Here is an 18,697-nt window from a genome sequence, read left to right on the forward strand (position 1 = left end):
TAAGATAAGATTGTGGCTTGGGGGTCTATTGGATTAAAGTCTCTTTATTCCAAGCACAGCCGGGTGAAACACAGGCCAGAGCTAGGTTAAGAACCCAGCCAGCGCAGCCAGAACAAAGAGAGAGCGCGCGGTTCCCGTGCCGCTCTTAAGAAGTCCCCTTTACGTCATCCCGGCTTTCCTTCACCCCGCCCTTATGGGCGAGTCCCCAGGTCCACCTGGTACCTGCCTCAGGACTATTGGGCGGGGCTAGGGTTACTCCCTACAATTCCCCTTTTAGTCTAAGAGAGGATTAAAACTTAATAGTGTAAAATATCCAAAACTAACAATCATAAGGGTGGAATACAAGAATATACAATAATCTGCTATGATACATCCTATGTCTATTTTAGCTAAGTCTTAACGTCATGTGGAAAAAGTGTCTAACTTGAACACCTTCTTCCAATCCCAACTCTAAACAATAAGAAAGTCATTCTTAACTAGGCTTACACTACCCTAATACACAATAATGGGGAACGGGGGCGTAGCATCTTCTAGGTTACTTCCTGCTGAAACGGGACGAAGATGGTCATGTGGGGGCCCTGTGGAAAAAAAATGCCAGTACAGGGAAAGTCTCTAGTGAGTTATATCTAGTCCATGTTAGATGATTTGTTTGATTGAAGATCTACGTTGAAATCCTCAACTTGATTGAAGTCGTCACTCGAGGTTCTGGTTGGAGTGTCAGTCGAAACGGAGTGAGTTGAATCCAGTGTAGTCAGGAAGGTGTAGTCCAATTCCTTTTCCGGAGCATGTAGGGATTGCTGTCAGGATGGGTCTTGATGGCTGTATGGGACTCAAACATAAGTGTCATCAGAGAAATGTTCGCTTGTTTATGTATGTGTATTGGAAAAGGTACCTTGATGAACCTTGACTAACAACGATTCTGAGAGGGTGTAAAAGAAAAGCCAAGAAAAACAAAGATAGTCCTCTTATTCTTTATATATTCTGTATTATAGCAATTGGCTTCTTGATATAACACAGAAACTTTTAAATGTTGTTAAATAACATACTTGGATTTTAGAGTAGGAAAGCCAAACCCAACTCTAAATCCAGTCTCGATTTAGTTGAATAGGGACCAGGAAATAAATAGACATAGAGTTATTCGAGAGACAGCTGTAAATTTTTACCGTATATCACGTTCCTTTTGTTCGATGGTTATAGCTACGTTCTTTCCTTGAGTATCCATACATGTAATGTCCTTTGACTTATAGAGGGCAGTTCCTCAGAAAATACCTGTCAGTCATCCTTGTCGAGGGGGTTGTCTCCTTCAACTCGAATCTTGATCAATTTTGATGGTATCCAAAGATTTTCTTCTCCTGTGGAGACAAATGCAAAACCCCTACCCCAACGTAATACATGTCCAGGTTTCCATACCGAGGTCAGCACATCTTTGTAATACACTGGTTGGTTCAGTTCAGCTGTTTTTTCCGTAGTCCAGTGTCTTTCCGCAGCTGTCTGCCCATTGTCATTGGCATTAAGAAAGTTTAGCGTTAATAAGGCATTATGTAACCTATGTTTGGGGGGTTTTGACTTACCAGCTTGCCTATGGAGCATCTCCTTAAGTGTCCTGTTAGACCTTTCGACGACTGCTTGTCCTGTAGGGTTGTGTGGTATACCTGTGACATGCTTAATGTTATAATATTTGAAAAACTGTTCCATTTTTGTGGAGACATATGCTGGAGCATTGTCAGTTTTTATCTGCGCCGGTATGCCCATAACTGCCATCACCTCCAGTAGGTGTGTAATAACGGAATCAGCCTTTTCAGAGTTGAGAGCAGTAGCCCATTGGAAACCTGAGAATGTGTCAATGGTATGATGCACATATTTCAAATTTCCAAATTCTGTAAAGTGAAAAACATCCATTTGCCAGATCTCATTCCTCCGAAGGCCTTTAGGATTACATCCCGCTGGCAGTGGAGTTTGGTTATAAAAGGAACAAGTAGGACAGTTTCTCACTATCTCCTTGGCTTGTTGCCAAGTGATGGAGAAGTCCTTCTTTAAACCCCTGCTATTTACATGATGCTTTTTATGAAATTCCGAGGCTTCTAGCACAGTGCCAATCAATAAACGATCGATCTCATCATTGCCTTGTGCCAGTGGGCCTGGCAGACCTGTATGGGATCTGATATGCGTAATGTACAGTGGGTTACTTCTGTTTCTGATTGTTTCCTGTAACTGCAAGAACAACGAGGTTAGTTCAGTGTTATCAGGGACAAATTCTGCAGTCTCTATGTGCAAGACGACTCTTTCTGCATATTGGGAATCAGTAACTATATTAAGAGGTTCTGTAAAATCCATGAGCACCATAAGAATTGCATATAATTCTGCTTTCTGTACAGATGTATATGGACTTTGAACTACTTTACTTACCTCACCTGCTTTATAACCAGCCTTACCTGTTTTGTTAGCATCAGTGTAGAAGGTAAGAACTCCAGAAATGGGAGTTTGTCTTACAATGCGTGGAAGAATCCAAACCGTCTTTTTTATGAATTTAATTCTGTCGGTTTTGGGATAGTTGTTACTAATTGTTCCCAAAAAGTCAGTGAGAGCTATTTGCCAATATTCATTATCCTTCCATAGGGAGGAAATCTCATCATTAGTTAAGGGTACTATAATCTCTGCTGGGTCTTTCCCAGTCAACTGACGAAGTCTTAATTTGCCCTTTAAAATCAAATCAGAAATCTTTTCTATATACGTCTTTAACTTTTTGTTCTGCTTATGTGGCAAGAATATCCATTCCAATATAGTGTCTTCCCTCTGCATCAGAATCCCAGAAGGGTATTCTCTGGATGGCAAGATGACCAGAATGCAATCTAGATCAAGGTTTATCCGATCTACATGCGCATCCAATATTCTGTTTTCTACCCATTGTAGCTCTTTTTCTGCTTCAGCCGATAATATTCGTGGACTGTTTAAGTCCTTATCACCTTTTAGTGCCATTTTTAAATGCTTTAAGTCATGTCCCTCCACACCAATGATCGTCTGTAATTGAGATATTTCTCCTAGTAGCTTCTGAAGACTGTTAAGAGTTTGATAACGGTCCCTTCTAATTTGTACCTTTTGAGGTCTGATTCTTTGTAAGTCTATCTTATATCCTAAATAGTTAATAGAATCTCCTCTTTGTATCTTTTCTGGGGCAATTTGTAAACCCCATCTAGGCAGAACCTCCTTCACCATAGTAAACATACGTTCTAAAGTTTCCTCATTAGAATCTGCTAAAAGAATATCATCCATATAATGATAAACAAGAGATTGTGGAAATTGTTTACGAATTATTTCCAAAGGTTGTTGTACAAATTGTTGACACAAGGTAGGGCTGTTTAGCATCCCCTGAGGTAAAACTTTCCATTGGTATCTCCGAACTGGTTGTGAGTTATTAAGAGTTGGCACCGTAAATGCAAACTTTTCTCTATCACTTTCTTGTAATGGTATAGTGAAAAAGCAGTCTTTAAGGTCAATGATTGGCCATCCTTTAGGTATTAAGGAAGGCAATGGCATTCCAGGCTGTAGAGCGCCCATAGGCTGAATTACCTTATTTATGGCTCTCAGGTCTGTCAGCATTCTCCAGTTACCTGACTTCTTCTTGATGACAAATACAGGAGAATTCCAAGGGCTGGTAGATTGTTCTATGTGACCAGCCTCTAGCTGTTCCTGTACTAACTTTTCTAGAGCCTCTAGCTTTTCAGAGGTCAAAGGCCATTGCCCTATCCAGACCGGTTCGTCTGTAAGCCATTTTAATGGCAGGGCCTTTGGTTCCTCTAAAGGCCTGTCATTTGTATTTAATGTCTGTACAGCCCGGATAGTTGGTAACCATTTTCCATGGCATCTTACCCGATCTTTTCTACTATCCCGCGGTTGTCTAGAATTCGTACCCGACACTGGAGGGATGTTAATTTGAGTATTTCATTGTTGTAATAAATCACGACCCCATAAATTTATAGCAATATCTGCTACGTAAGGTTTCAATATTCCTTTTTGTCCTTCCGGTCCAATACAAACCATCGAGTTAACACTCCGCCGGACCCTAGATAGAGTTCCAATTCCTAAAAATTGTACATTGGCCTCTTTAAGTGGCCAATTCTTAGGCCAACATTTCTGAGTGATAATAGTCACATCAGCTCCAGTGTCCACCAGACCAGACATAACTTTATTTTGAATTTTAATTTGTAACTGAGGCCTTTTATCATTAATAGAAGCTTGCCAAAATACGCGTTTGTCATTTTCATTAGTCACATGTGATTCTTCATCACTATTTAAACTACCCTCTAGAGCAATATCATTTTCCACCATAGGCAAGGAATTATCTATTTGTCTTGTGACAGATTGTCTTCCACTGTTATTGGGAATGATCGAACTGTTCTCGGGGCCTGCTCGAGGCCCCTTTCCGAGTTTCCCGGCGCCAATAATTTTCCCTGAAAATCCCTAGTTGATCTGCATTCATTAGTCCAGTGTTTGCCCTTACCACATCTCCTACATAATCTAGAGGGCAACGACCTGTCGCGTGAATTTCTCTGTCTACAATTTTTCTTTGTATGTCCTATCTTACCACAGCTGAAACATCTATTCTCCTGACGCCTCCATGGACTTCCAGAGCGTGCTCTTCCTATGCGAGGCTCTGGGTCAAGGTGGCGATGAGCACTGGCCTCATGGTACTTGTGTGAGCCCCTGTAAGGTGCTCTTCCTTCCCAAGTCCTTCTGTTGCTATCTCTTCTAATCTCCTGTTGTTTATTGAAGCCTCTTGGGACAGCTTCTTCTGCCCAGATTCCAGTATCTTGTATGTTACAGTCAATATGGGCAGTATGCAAAACCCATTCTTCTAGTGGAGCTGATCTGATCTTTAGAGGCAAAAGTATTCTTTTGCACATTGGGTTTGCATTGTGATAAGCTAAACTATACACAATTGGATGTCTTATTGTTAGATCTGTTACCTGTTTGTCTACTGCTCTGGTCAATCTGTCTAAGAAGTCTTTAAATGGTTCTGTTTGTCCCTGTTCTATTTTTGTAAAAGCTTCTAGCTGTTCTCCTGATTCACGAACCTTGTCCCATGCATTTAATGCTGCTGTTCTGCATAGGGACAGTGTATGGTCGTCATATTCAGCCTGAATCTGTGGGTCAGAATAAATGCCTTCTCCTAGGATTTTTTGGAGAGGTGCATCAACTCCGTCCCTGGCGGCTTGTCGTTCTAAGATTCCAGCTTCTTCCCTGAATAATGCTCTCCATTCAATTAAGCAGGAATTATCGAGGACAGCCGATGCCAAGCCCACCCAATCTGCGGGCGTCACCCTGTTAAAAGTGGCCCAAGAATGCAACAGCTGTTTTACGTATGGGCTATGAAGACCATACGAGACAACCGATTCCTTAATATGCCTAAGATCCTTTAATTGGGTTGGTTGCCACGTATATGCTGTCTGCCCCTGGGAGTGTTTTTTAGATGATTGCTTGTCCACCACCATGGCCGGGTATACTAAAGGTGTGTGTGTAACCGCTTTAGGGTGATTGAAATACCTTCTCGAATTGTGCATCTCGGATCGAAGTGAGTCAGTGTCTTCTTGTTCAAGGTATGTCAGCCGGGTCAGAATTTCGTCACGCGAGGCTTTAATCTCATCCACCATTAAGGATTCAAGGCGTGATGCGGAATCCTCGATTTGCTTCGACAATTCTCCTGTAAGATTTTCTAGACGAGTAATACGTTCATCCCTAGCTAACATTTGGGTGGCCTGGAAATAGCCATCCAAAGATTGAAATTTAGAATCAAGATTGCGATTAATCTCTGCCATTAACTCGGTAGACATTTCCAGTTTGACCACCCTGGTTTGTAACTCCTCCTGTAATCTTTGAAGCTCAGTTCTAATTTCATTATAGTCCCTCTCACATTTCCCAGCTATTGACTTAGTGGCATTATCTGATTGTTGAAGCCTATTCTGGGTCTCTTGTACCTTAGTGACAAAGGAATAGGAGAGAGAGCCTAGCTGAGTTTCTAAGCGGCTGCATGCCATCTCTAGCGATTCACAGTCTGCTGCCTGCTTAGCCATTAAGGCATCATGGTCTGTAGTTTGTTTTGTTTGAATTATTCCCAAGCTAGATGTCAGTTCCTCATGATCTTTAGTCTGTTTAGCTTGCATTATTTCCAAACTAGATGTCAGTTCCTCATGGTCTTTAGTCTGTTTAGCGTGCAGCATTCCCAAACTAGATGTCAGTTCCTCATGGTCTTTAGTCTGTTTAGCCTGCAGCATTCCCAAACTAGATGTCAGTTCCTCATGGTCTTTAGTCTGTTTAGCCTGCAGCATTCCCAAACTAGATGTCAGTTCCTCATGGTCTTTAGTCTGTTTAGCCTGCAGCATTCCCAAACTAGATGTCAGTTCCTCATGGTCTTTAGTCTGTTTAGCTTGTAAGGTCTGAATAAGTTCCTGAGTCTCATCACGATCCTTTGCCCGATCGGCTTGTAAAGACTCTAAGATGGAGCATCTGTCTATTTTTATGTTGTTATAAATGTGCTGAATAACATCCTGAATCTCATCACGGTCCTTTGCCCGATCGGCCTTTAAAGACTCGAAGGAGCATCTGTCTATCTTTATGTTGTTATAAATGTGCTGAATAACATCCTGAATCTCATCACGGTCCTTTGCCCGATCGGCCTTTAAAGACTCGATGGAGCATCTGTCCATTTTTATGTTGTTATAAATATGCTGCATTTCAGCTTGAGTAGTAGATAGATCTGTCTGTATCTTATAGAACATTGAACGGAGCCCATCGTCCAGTTTTTGTTCTAACAGCTCAATAATCGATGAATAGGTAAGTTTTGATTCATTTAGAGCTTGGCTACGTAAGGCTTGTATGTCCTGCAAGTGGGTAGAGATATCAACCTTCCTTCTATTCTTGAGGAACAACGACACGTGAATCAAGAAAGTCACAGCTAACAAAACATGTAAGCCCATATTTTGTAAGTCAGCCTGCTCCTCCAGCAGTGAATGCATGTAAGCATAAGAGATATTATACTTATTTAGCTTTAGGGGAAATGTAACCATATCTATTGGTAAATTCATTTCCCGTTGTAGTAACCACGTGCCGGCCAGCAGGTGGCGCAGCGCGTCTATCTAGAGTAGGATCTGACTCACAGAATTCTGCTTTTGCCGCTAAGAAACTTTTTAGAACTTACCTGTGGGTATTTGCTTCAGGCGGGTGGCTGTGCCCACGGCTAGAGTTGAAAGACTTACCCTGCCAGGGTCTGGTCGCAGACGGAGGCAGCAGGTGTAGACAGGCAAGTGGGAACAGGGGTGCTTTCCCTGTAAATGAAAGTGGATTTTTGGGTGCTCGTTGGCTCTTTAGGTTCGTTTATCGTTGGGCGCCAGATATTGGATTAAAGTCTCTTTATTCCAAGCACAGCCGGGTGAAACACAGGCCAGAGCTAGGTTAAGAACCCAGCCAGCGCAGCCAAAACAAAGAGAGAGCGCGCGGTTCCCGTGCCGCTCTTAAGAAGTCCCCTTTACGTCATCCCGGCTTTCCTTCACCCCGCCCTTATGGGCGAGTCCCCAGGTCCACCTGGTACCTGCCTCAGGACTATTGGGCGGGGCTAGGGTTACTCCCTACAGGGGTCTCTTGAAATATCTACATTGGAACGCAGCAGGTATTTAGATAGGCACAAAATCATATTGTAAAATACACATATATGCTACATGAGTGACTCTAGCTCAAGTAGTAGAAGTATTAGCTGCTGAGAAGCTATTCCTTGAACTCAATGAGATTTGTTCATTTCAATGTGTGTGTGTGTGTGTGTGTGTGTGTGTGTGTGTGTGTGTACATATGTCAGTTATTTTCATTGTGGAGTTTTATATTTTATGACTATATATTACATCATTATTCTATAATGATAATTTGGTGTTTGGTAATGGTGCAGACTATAATATTGAACCCATTTTATGTGTCTTGCAACCTTTTATATGTATCTTTTATAGCACATATATGCATGTATGTTGGATATAAATTGTTGAGTGGAAATTTCAACATATAGAATGTGTATCTTAGTTACTCTTCTCTTGCTGTGAAGAGACACTATGACCAAGGCAACTCTTATAAAAGAAAGCTTTTAATTGGGGGCATGCTTATAGTTTCAGAGAGTTTAGTCTGTTACCATGGCATGAAGCAGACAGGGATGGCACTGTAGCAGTAGCTGAGAGCTTTACATCCTGAGCCACAGGCAGCAGGCAGAGAGAGAGACACTGGGCCTAATTTAGAGACCAAGATTTCAAACATGAGCCTATGGGGGCCATTCTCATTCAGATGACCACAACGTGTGTACACATTTTAAGTTTAAGAGATATGATATATGTCTACAAATGCACATCAGCTTTTTTTTAACCTGGGACTGTCTACAGCTTATAGTAGTTTGGTACAAAGAAGGCCTCAGGTTGGACTACAGCACTGCCAAAAGGAGCCTGTCATAGGAAAACACCTCTCTTGCTCCAGAGAAAATAAATGGTTTATTCTGAGTCAGATGTGACTTACCATGGCCCAGGAACACAGATTCAGGTTTCCCTGAATATCATCCACTGTGAAGTGAACATTTGTAGTCACAGAACAAAAGCAAGTCATAGGTTACCGTATTTACTAAATACATTGATGGGGCTGTAAGGTTACAGCCACGTAGGGAAATGCCTTTGTTTTTTGAGACAGGGTTTCTCTGTGTAGTCCTGGCTGTCCAGATACTCACTTTGTAGACCAGGCTGGCCTCGAACTCACTGAGATCCACCAACCTCTGCCTCCCTAGTGCTGGGATTAATGGCATGCGCCACAACCATCCCACTCAATGTCTTGCATTTTTAACTTTCTCCTTTCATAGTAGCCACTGGCTTAGCACTATAGGGAGCCACTTTTTTTTCTAAATATTTTTCACATTTTGCCCATTTTATTCATATATTAATGAGCACAAAGCTTATAATAAAACACAAGTTCTGTGTCATTGCTGAAGTCTATTCTGTCACTAATTAAGTGATTTAGTGGAACAGCCTCGTAGGGTACATGTTCTAAACCACTGGGGTCCCTTAAAGTACCTGAGTATTAAACTCTGGTTTACTGTGTGCCAGTTTGTCTTTTATATTCTAAGTTCTTACTTTGGGTAGGAAACGCAACTTTCCCCTTCTCTTCGGATAATTAGATGCACATGAGGAAGGGTGGTCTTGGTTTCCAGGGTTCCTGCTTGAAAAGGAAAATGGCAGTTTTGAGTATGTTTAATTTTAGATAAATGATACATCTGCCATCCAAGTAGTCATGCCCAGTCCAAAGGTAGAAATAAAGACTGAAAAAACCTTCCAAAACTACACTGGAGATCAGGTTAAGAACATGAGCATAGACATGAATAAAACTGTACCCAAAGGTACTGAGAACAAGTGAACTATTTAATATCTAAATGAACTTTGGTTTTGAACTTGGGTATTGATAATGTTGCCCAGACTGATGATGGTACTCTTGGACCAGCTCTCCACTGCTAACCAGTGAATTTTTTGTCTTTACATGGAAACTTCCATCTCTGTTTATTAAAATGTAGCTTAGGTTGGGTGTCAGAGTTTATTGCTATAATCCCGGCTGGGGATAGATAATAAGCCCCAGCACGCTTTGAGCTTCATGGTCATAGCTGGAACCATCTCAACCTCCTGTAGGGGATGCTGTAGCCACGCCTGCTTATGGGCTGGATACAGGTGTGCCTGACCACGCCTGCGAGGGTGTGGTCAGGGTGAGGTAGAGTGAGAGGTGTTCAGGTGGTGGGGTTCTGGTTTCGTTTTCACTTTCAGCTTGCTGTACAGAATGCTGCCTGCTGGCTGGCTAGATCACTCTGTAAGTAAGGCTTTTTCCCTGTTAAAATCCCTTGTATTTCTACCTGGCTCGGTATTGGTAATTTCCCACATTATCTGGTGGTAAGGAGTGGAATCTTGTAAACCTAGGCCCCATTTGGGACAGCCTGCGGGTCCCATCAGGACTGTGGCCTAGGCCAGGAAAGCGCCCTCTCTCCATAGGTGCTCCCGGCTCACAGCCGACCCACTGTGCCACAAAAGCGCGTTCCCGCTGCCTAAAAGCTTAGATAAGAACAGAACAGAACAGTTCCAGGACTTCTTACAAAGGTTAACTATAGAATTACAGGTAACAGATCCGGAAACAAGACAATCAATTATATATACAATAGCTTATGAGAATGCAAACCAAATATGCAAAAGAATACTTTTGCCTTTAAAGATCAAATCAGCTCCACTAGAAAAATGGGTTTTGTGTGCAGCCAACATTGACTATAATGCACAAGATACTGGAGCTTGGGAAGGAGAAGCCATCTTGAAAGGTTTAAAAAGGCAACAGGAGATTAAAAGTTCTAGAGGTGAGGACACAAGGGCTTGGGAAGGAGAAGCACCTTACAGAGGTCAACATAGGTACCAAGATGCTAGAGGTTATTACTACTATGAACCAGAACCTTGGGTAGGAAGAGCCTTCCCCAGGAGACCACAAAGGCGCCAGGAACCTAGATGTTTCAGCTGTGATAGAATGAGACATAGTAAGAGAAATTGTAGCCAAAGAATTCAAACAATGCCTCATACAGAAGGCCACTGCCTTCTGGATTGTGTAGAAGATGTGGTAAGGGCAGACACTGGACCAATGAATGTAGATTGACCAGGGACATGCAAGGAAATCCGTTAAGGTTGGAAAACCCCGAAGGGGGGGCCTCAAGAAGACCCCCACATTGAGAAAGGTGCAGTCGATCCCAGTAGCATTTGAAGACAATCTCTCACGGGAGGAATTAGATAGTTCTTTGCCTATTGTGAAAAATGATACCGCTCTAGATGGTAGTTTGAATAGTGATGAAGAATCAAATGTGACTAGACAAAATGAGAAACGCATATTTTGACAAACGTCTATTAATGATAAAAGGCCTCAGTTGAAAGTGAAAATTAGATCTGAAGCAAGCGACCTGTGTTCCGGACCCAGTTCGGCGGCGGTGGGTTCCCAACACCAAACACCCAGAGGCAGCCCGGCCTCCATCCGCCTGCCCAGGTAGGCCAGGGGCTGTTTCTGGCTCTTGCTCGTCATCACTGCTCAGAGTCATCTAAGCAAGCGACCTGTGTGCCATACAGAGTTCAGCAGCGGGATCTGACACCCCAAGGCCCGGTGACAGCTCTGCCTCCAACTGCCGTCCCAGCGGGACCCAGCAACCCGAACACCCGGGTAACAGTGACACCTCCATCCACGAGAAGAGGACCGACATCAGAGTATTGGATCTGTTTGCATCTACCAGAAGCAAAACGTGGTCCCACACCCACCAGGAGAACAAGAAACACTTGCTACATCCACCAGAAGAAAGGATGAGAAGAGGACAAGGTAAAAGCACATCCAACAACAGAAAACCCAATATGACACCACCAGAGACTAGGAACCATACACCAGTAAGACCTCAACATTATGATGCAGATGAACCAGAAGAGAATGACCTTAAAAACATCTTCAGGAAAATGATAGAGGACCTCAAAGAGGATATGAGAAAATCCCTTAAAGAAATTGAAGACAAAACAAACCAAAAAATACAAGAAATAGTTCAAGACATAAAAACTGAAACAGACACAGGAAGATTTGGTGGACTTTGCAGAGCCCCCATTGAGGGCCCTACCCTGCCTGGGGAGTGGTGGGTGGATGGGTTGGGGGGTAGGCTGGGGGTGGGGGAGGAAGGATGGGGGTAAGGGGAGGGAGAAGGAGAAGGGACTTACATGTGAAGCAAGCTTGTTCCCTAACTAGAACTAATAAATAAATTTAAGAAAAATTGAAATAGAGACAATAAAGAAAGGACAATCTGAGGGAATACTGGAAATAAAAAAGCTGGGTAAACGAATAGGAACTGCAGATGTAAGCATAACCAATAGAATACAAGAGATGGAAGAGAGAATCTCAGGAGTTGAAGACACACTAGCGGAAATAGATTTCATCAACCAAAGAAAATTTTAAGTCCAACAAATCCCTAACACAAAATATCCAGGAAATATGGGATACCGTGAAGAGACCAAACCTAAGAATAATAAGTATAGAAGAAGGTGAAGAAATCCAACTCAAAGGCACAGAAAACATATTCAACAAAATCATAGAAGAAAACTTTCCCAACCTAAAGAAAGGCATACCAATGAAAATACAAGAAGCCTACAGAACACCAAATAGACTGAACCAAAAAAAAAAAAAAGGTCACCTGCCACATAATAATCAAAACACCAAGCATATACAACAAAGAGAAAATATTAAGTGCAGCAAGGGAAAAAGGTCAAGTAACCTATAAGGGCAAACCTATCAGAATCACACCTGACTTTTCCTTGGAAACTCTGAAAGCCAGAAGGTCCTGGATCGATATTCTACCTACACTAAGAGACCATGGATGCCAGCCCAGACTACTATACCCAGCAAAGCTTTCAATCATTATAGATGGAGAAAACAAGATATTCCATGACAAAACCAGATTCAAATAATACATATCCACCAATCCAGCCCTACAGAAAGTACTGGAAGGTAAACTGCAACCCAGGGAAGTTAACTACAACCAGAAAAACATAGGCAATAGATAATCCCAACTTACCAACAGTCAAAAGAAAAAAGGGATAGAATTCCACACATGATCTTGCCACCGTCACCAAATCAAAAACAAACAAGAATGAACAATAATCAATGGTCATTAATATCCATCAACATTAATGGTCTTAACTCCCCTATAAAAAGACACAAATTAGCAGAAATAACCACTCTGAGGCTTAATATGTGTCACAATCATTTAGCCAGTGGCTTAGGCTTTTTGCTCTTTTTACTCTCTCTTAATTACTAACCTATTTCTATTCATCTTTGTATCACCACATGGCCTAGGCGTACCAGTGGTGATGCCCTGGCACTACAACAGCTTTATTCATCAACCAATAAGACAAACATATATTCACAGCATACGGAGAACATCTGACAACACTTTTGTGCTTACTATGAAGGGAAACAATAAAATGAATTAATGCATTTGGCAACCAGAAGATCTGAAGTTGGTTTTATTTGAGATGGGGCCATATGTAGCCTGGACTGGCTTCAGGGTCTCAGGTCCGCCTCAGTTGCCCAGGCGCTAGGAAAGCAGGTGTGAGCCACCACACCATAACAACCCACGTGGTTGAGAGGAATTTCACTGTAGAATATAATACCTAAATTATATTTGACAAAATATTATCAAATTACAATATTTTGTTGAATACATATTTGGTATTTGACCCCTGAAATAATTTTGGTTTAAAAGATTTGTTTATTGGTCTGGAGAGATGGCTCAGAGGTTAAGAGCACTAGCTGCTCTTCCAGAGGTCCTGAGTTCAATTCCCAGCAACCACATGGTGGCTCACCACCATCTGCAATGAGATCTGGTGCCCTCTTCTGGTATGCAGACATACATGCAGGCAGAACACTGCATAGATAATGACTAAATAAATAAATCTTCAAAATAAAGGTTAAAATTCTGTTTTTTTAAAAAGACTTGTTTATCTTACTTTATGTGTAAGTAAGATATGTGTAAGTACTTACACATAAAGTAAGATACACTTGTTTTGCCTGCACTGTGTGAGCTCATGCCTGCTGCCCCAGGCATTGGGTCTGGAATTGGGGTTATGGATGGTTGTGAGTCACAATATGGGTCCTGGGAACCTAACCTAGGTTCCCTACAAGAACAGCAAGTGTTCTTAGACACTGAGACATCTCTCCAGTCCCTACATACTGCTTTAAAAAAATGATTATGCATTTTTCCAATAAAGGGTTTCATTATGACATCTTTGTCACGTACACAAGCTACTTCTGTCATCCATATCCATCACCTCCTGTCCTTTTTCTCACTGGTCCCTTCACAAATCACTGCCTTCTACTTTCAGGCTTTTTTTAGTCTAGATGCCACATGTAGAGAAAAGGTGATCATTTTGCCAATTATCTCTAGTTCCAGCCATTTTGTCGAACATGGCGTAGTTTCATGTTTTATCTGCATTTGTGTGTTTGTTGTTTGAGGATCTAGGCTGATTCCACAGTTGGTTCTTTTTTATTCTTTGGTTGTTTAAGTTTTTAAGTTCTTTATTTTCCATAGAGTTTCAGAGCTTACACTGAAGGTCTTTGACACTTTATATGTTTTTGTTTTTGTTTTTTTTAAGACAGAGTTTCTCTGTGTAGCCCTGGCTCACTCTACAGACCAGGCTGGCCTCAAACTCAGAGATCCACCTGTCCCTGCCCCTTGAGAGCTTGGATTAAAGGCATGTGCCGCCACCACCTGGCCATCATTGACACATTTTGAGATGAGTTTTTATAGGATGAGAGACGGGGATCTCATCTTTCTTCTGCATGTGAATATGTGGTTTTCTCGGTGTTTTAACAGACTGCCTTGTTCTCCAGTGCAAGTTTGGCACTACTCCAGTTGGTTTCTGTCAACTTGACACAAGCTGTAGTCATCTGAGAGAGAACTTCCTTTGAGAAAAGGCAAGTCTTTATTGGTGGTTGGTGTGAAGGGCCCAGATTGCTGGGCGTGGTGCCACCCCTAGACAGGTGGTCCCGGGTTAGAGAAGAAGGCTTTTAATATTCACCGTATTAATTCTGCTACTCCATGAGCATGAGATGTTTTAGATTTCTTGCTTCCATGTTTTCAGGCTTTTATGGTAAAGCTTTTTCACCTCCTTGATAAGTTTATTTCCAGGGTTTTTGTTTTGTTGGTTGGTTGATTAGTTGTTTGCTTGCTTTTTATGAGGGGGTGTTTTTGTTTTGTGGTGTGTGTGTGTGTGTGTGTGTGTGTGTGTGTGTGTGTGTGTGTGTGTGTTTGGGGGCTATTTTGAGTGGGAATTCTTGTCATTTCTATCTCAGCATGTTAATTTTTGTGTATAGAAAAGTAATGATTTTTGTATATTGATTTGTATCTTGTTTTGGGTTTTGTTTTTCATTACTGCTCTTGTTCAGTTGGTTGGTTGTTTGAACCCAGGGCGTTACACCTGCTAGGCAAACACTCTCCCGCTAAACTCTTCCCATTAGAACCCCAAGGATCTTGACTGACAGGAACACATTGTCCACAAATGCAGGTGCCTGGGCTTCTGCTCTTCCGGTCTGAGACACTGTCTTTCTTTCTCTTACCTGATGAACTTTTTTTTTGTTTGTATTTTAAATTATTAAAAGATCAGATTCTACCAGTGCTTCGGAGGCAGAGGCAGGAGGATCTCTGTGAGTTCGAGGTCAGCCTGTCCTATGTAATGAATTCCAGAACAGCAAGGACTGTCATGTAGAGAGACCTTGTTTCAAAAAAAAGAAAAGAAAAGAAAAAAAGGAAGAAAGATCAGACTCTGCAAAGTTTTTTAAATAATGAGGTATAATTTAAATTCAATTTTGTACCCTTTATTCTCCAATTTTAGAGCAAACAGCTCATAAATTGCTCACACTTTCATTCTCACAGACGGAGAGATACAGAGGCTTTATCAGGCATGCCAGCACGAATCCACCCCATAGGCACCCTTGCCTTTTATGCTACTTACATAGGATAGATGTGTTTTGAATATGAACGCCATTTCTTAAGTTATGCTCTAACCTGCTTGCCATGTACTTACATTTGCAAGTATGCAAATGACCAATAGCTGTTGCTAATATCCCCTGAAAGTGGCAATGCTGGGCACCCAGAGGATGGATCCCCTAGGACTGGGATCACAGACAGGTGTGAGCTGCCTGCCATGTGGGTTCTGGGAATTAAACCCAGGTCCTCTGGAAGAGCAGCCAGTGCTTTTAACCACTTAGCTATCTATTCAACCCCTATTTTGTTTCTTTGAGACAGGGTCTCACTCAGTAGCCCAGGCTGACCCTGGCTCACATGGTGACTCTGTACTTTCTCCTACCTTTCCCAGAATCCTCCTTGACTCCTAGTCCCACCTATCTTGTTTTCCTATTGGCCAACAGTACTTTATTTATCAACCAATAAGACAATCATATACACAGAAGGACTTCCCCCATCAAGCCATCTCACCAGCCCACTGGGTATCTGTCCTCTTTATGGGACTCAGGTCTACTGTGCCTGGTAAATTCTTGGGTGTGCTTTATCTGAAAAACTTAATGCCCCGGTGTCCCTACAGTCTGAATTCCCTGATAATGTATATGGAGACCCTTTTTACCCCCAGGAACTAATGTGCCTGTTCCACCTGGGTGTGCCAGATGGATGGCTCCTGTTCACTCCTGCATCCAGGTGCAGGGTTGCACCCTATCCCTGCCATGCAGTTTAAAGGCTTCGTAGAAATCTCAGGGCACTTTTCCAGTAGTAGTACATAGACCTCTCCTGAGATATCCAGGAACTGAGGAACTTATTTAGAGACATCCAACTCTGTAATTTTACCATGAAGGATAAGATAGTAATGGGTTTGATATGAAGATAAATGTCATTTTTTCTTCATGTATAGATCTTTACTGAGTAGGAACATATGGAATATTATTTTGAAGCTTAATTTCTATATATGTGTCTACATAGAAGAAAAAACAATACTTTTGCCAATTCTTGGGAAATGGATTTACATTATTTTGTTTTTTGTGTGCTAAAAATTAGGACAGTAAAACATAAACGATATTTAAATTTTGTGAACTTTCCCAAACACTTGATTCTTTAAAAGTCTATTGACACTTTTCCAAAAATAAACTTTTAACTCAAAAAAAAAAAAAATCTCAGGGCACATTCGGAAATAACCAATGTTACACGAGATGGCAGGGCAGAGCCTGACTCCAGCTCTTCACATAGGAGTGTTTTTCTTTTCAAACACTTAAAAAGGATTCCATTTTCTTGTGGCTATTGCTTTTTGGTTTTCCAAGACAAATTTTCTCTTTATAACAGTCCTGGAAGTCCTGAAACTCACCTGTAGACCAGGCTGGCCTCACAGAAATCCACCTACCTCTGCCTCCTGAGTTCTGGGATTAAAGGCATGCATCGCCACAGTCTGGCTAATTCCATGTTTATTAAGATAATTTCATCATGTGATATTTTAAATATTATCTTTTTTTCCCCCTTTTTGGTTTCATGAGACAGGGCTTTTCTGTGCAGCCCTGGCTGTCCTGGAACTCACTCTGTAGACCAGGCTGGCCTCAAACTCACTGAGATCTGCCTGCCTCTGCCACCCAAGTACAGGTGTGCCACCATTCTCAAGCCAGCAGGTCTTTGTGTTCAGCATTTAATATATAGATGTTCAAAAATACAAACGCTGAGTCATACAGCAACCCGTATATCAGTCCCCGAATTCTACAATTGGCAACGGTTGCATTTGCCTTGTCACGTCTAAACACTTAGGCATTCCTCTCTTTATCCTTTAATCCAGGTGTTGGCAGGAGGAGGTGGTTGGTTCAAAAGAAGTTGCAAACAGCATCACGAGACTGTTTTCAGGGAGTGTTTGGCCACTGGGGGGCGTCCAAAGGCCATAAAATGTGTTAGGAAGTCCCTGGTGGTGTGGACACTCTGAAAAAGGAGCTGTCTGTAGTTCATGAGTCATTAGTGAGAGTGATGGTGTGTCAGGACCATGACAGCAGCTCTTGATCTCCACACACACACACACACACACACATAAACACACACACATACACACACACATACATACAAACACACTCATAAACACACACACACATACACACACACACACACATACATACATACACATACACACAAACTCATAAACACACACACATACACACACATACATACACATACACACACACTCATAAACACACACACACACACACACACACATACACAAACACACACACTCATAAACACACACACATACACACACACACACACACACACACACACCGGTGCTGAGGTCCCCAAGAAGAGGTGCATCAGCACTGAACATTCTACAAGGCCCACAAGCTGACTGACTAGAATGTCTGTGGAGAGGTTGGAGTGTTCCAAACTCAGAGTCAGTTCTCTGAGGCCATCTTCAGCCTCTGAACAGCCTCTTACTGCCCACCTGTGTATGACCTCACTTCCTGTTAACTCCCCCAAGCCAGAAGCTAGAGTGTCATCTGCCAGTGTCTCCTGGCAACAGCAGAGGTGGCTTGGCTGATTTGACCCACCTCCTAATTTCCCCATCAATGTTCTTGAAAACATTTCATATATGACCTCTTTTGCTGCTACTATAAAATTGTTACTGCATCAAAACATAGGATTTTGGGGGGCTGGAGAGAAGACCGTGGGTAGGAATGGTCTGCTCTTGCAGAGGACCCCAGTTCAGTTCCCAGCACCCACATGGTAACTCACAGACATTCCTATTTTTTCTTTTTTAAATTTAAATTAGAAACAAGCTTCTTTTACATGTCAATCCCCAGTTCCCTCTCCTGCCCCTCCTCCCCTGCCCCCCACGAACCCCCATCCCATCCCCTTTTTACTCCCCATGGAGGGTGAGGCCTTCCATGGGAGATTTCAAAGTCTGTCAAGTCATTTGGAGCAGGGCCTAGACCCTCCCCTGTGTGTCTAGGCTGAGAGAGGATCATTCTATGTTGAGTGGGCTCCCAAAGTCCATTTGTGTACTAGGGATAAATACTGATCCACTACAGAAACCCCATAGATTAACCAGACCTCCAAACTGACATCCTCATTCAGGGGGTCTGCAACAGTCTTATGCTGGTTTCTCAGCTATCAGTC

At 42.2% G+C, this 18,697-nt stretch overlaps 1 protein-coding gene across 4 annotated transcripts in view; it reads right to left on the reverse strand.

Moving 5' to 3' along the window:
- Positions 1-3,764: 3,764 nt before the first annotated feature.
- LOC107978387 (endogenous retrovirus group K member 113 Gag polyprotein) overlaps positions 3,765-18,697 on the reverse strand; it is a 39,320-nt gene continuing 24,387 nt past the window's right edge. For 3 of the 4 annotated variants that reach the window (XM_035450554.1, XM_035450551.1, XM_035450552.1), the window contains 2 exons: positions 7,193-7,319; positions 3,765-5,698 (listed from right to left, as the gene is read on the reverse strand). In XM_035450554.1, the coding sequence (XP_035306445.1) occupies positions 4,341-5,648 (1,308 nt within the window). In that variant the 5' untranslated portion in view covers positions 5,649-5,698; positions 7,193-7,319 and the 3' untranslated portion in view covers positions 3,765-4,340. Of the gene's footprint in view, positions 5,699-7,192; positions 7,320-9,143; positions 9,229-18,697 lie in introns of all 4 variants that reach the window. The other variant, XM_035450553.1, reaches the window with a different exon arrangement.

The sequence above is a fragment of the Cricetulus griseus genome (genome assembly GCF_003668045.3).
Source record: "Cricetulus griseus strain 17A/GY chromosome 1 unlocalized genomic scaffold, alternate assembly CriGri-PICRH-1.0 chr1_0, whole genome shotgun sequence".
Lineage (NCBI taxonomy): Eukaryota > Metazoa > Chordata > Mammalia > Rodentia > Cricetidae > Cricetulus > Cricetulus griseus.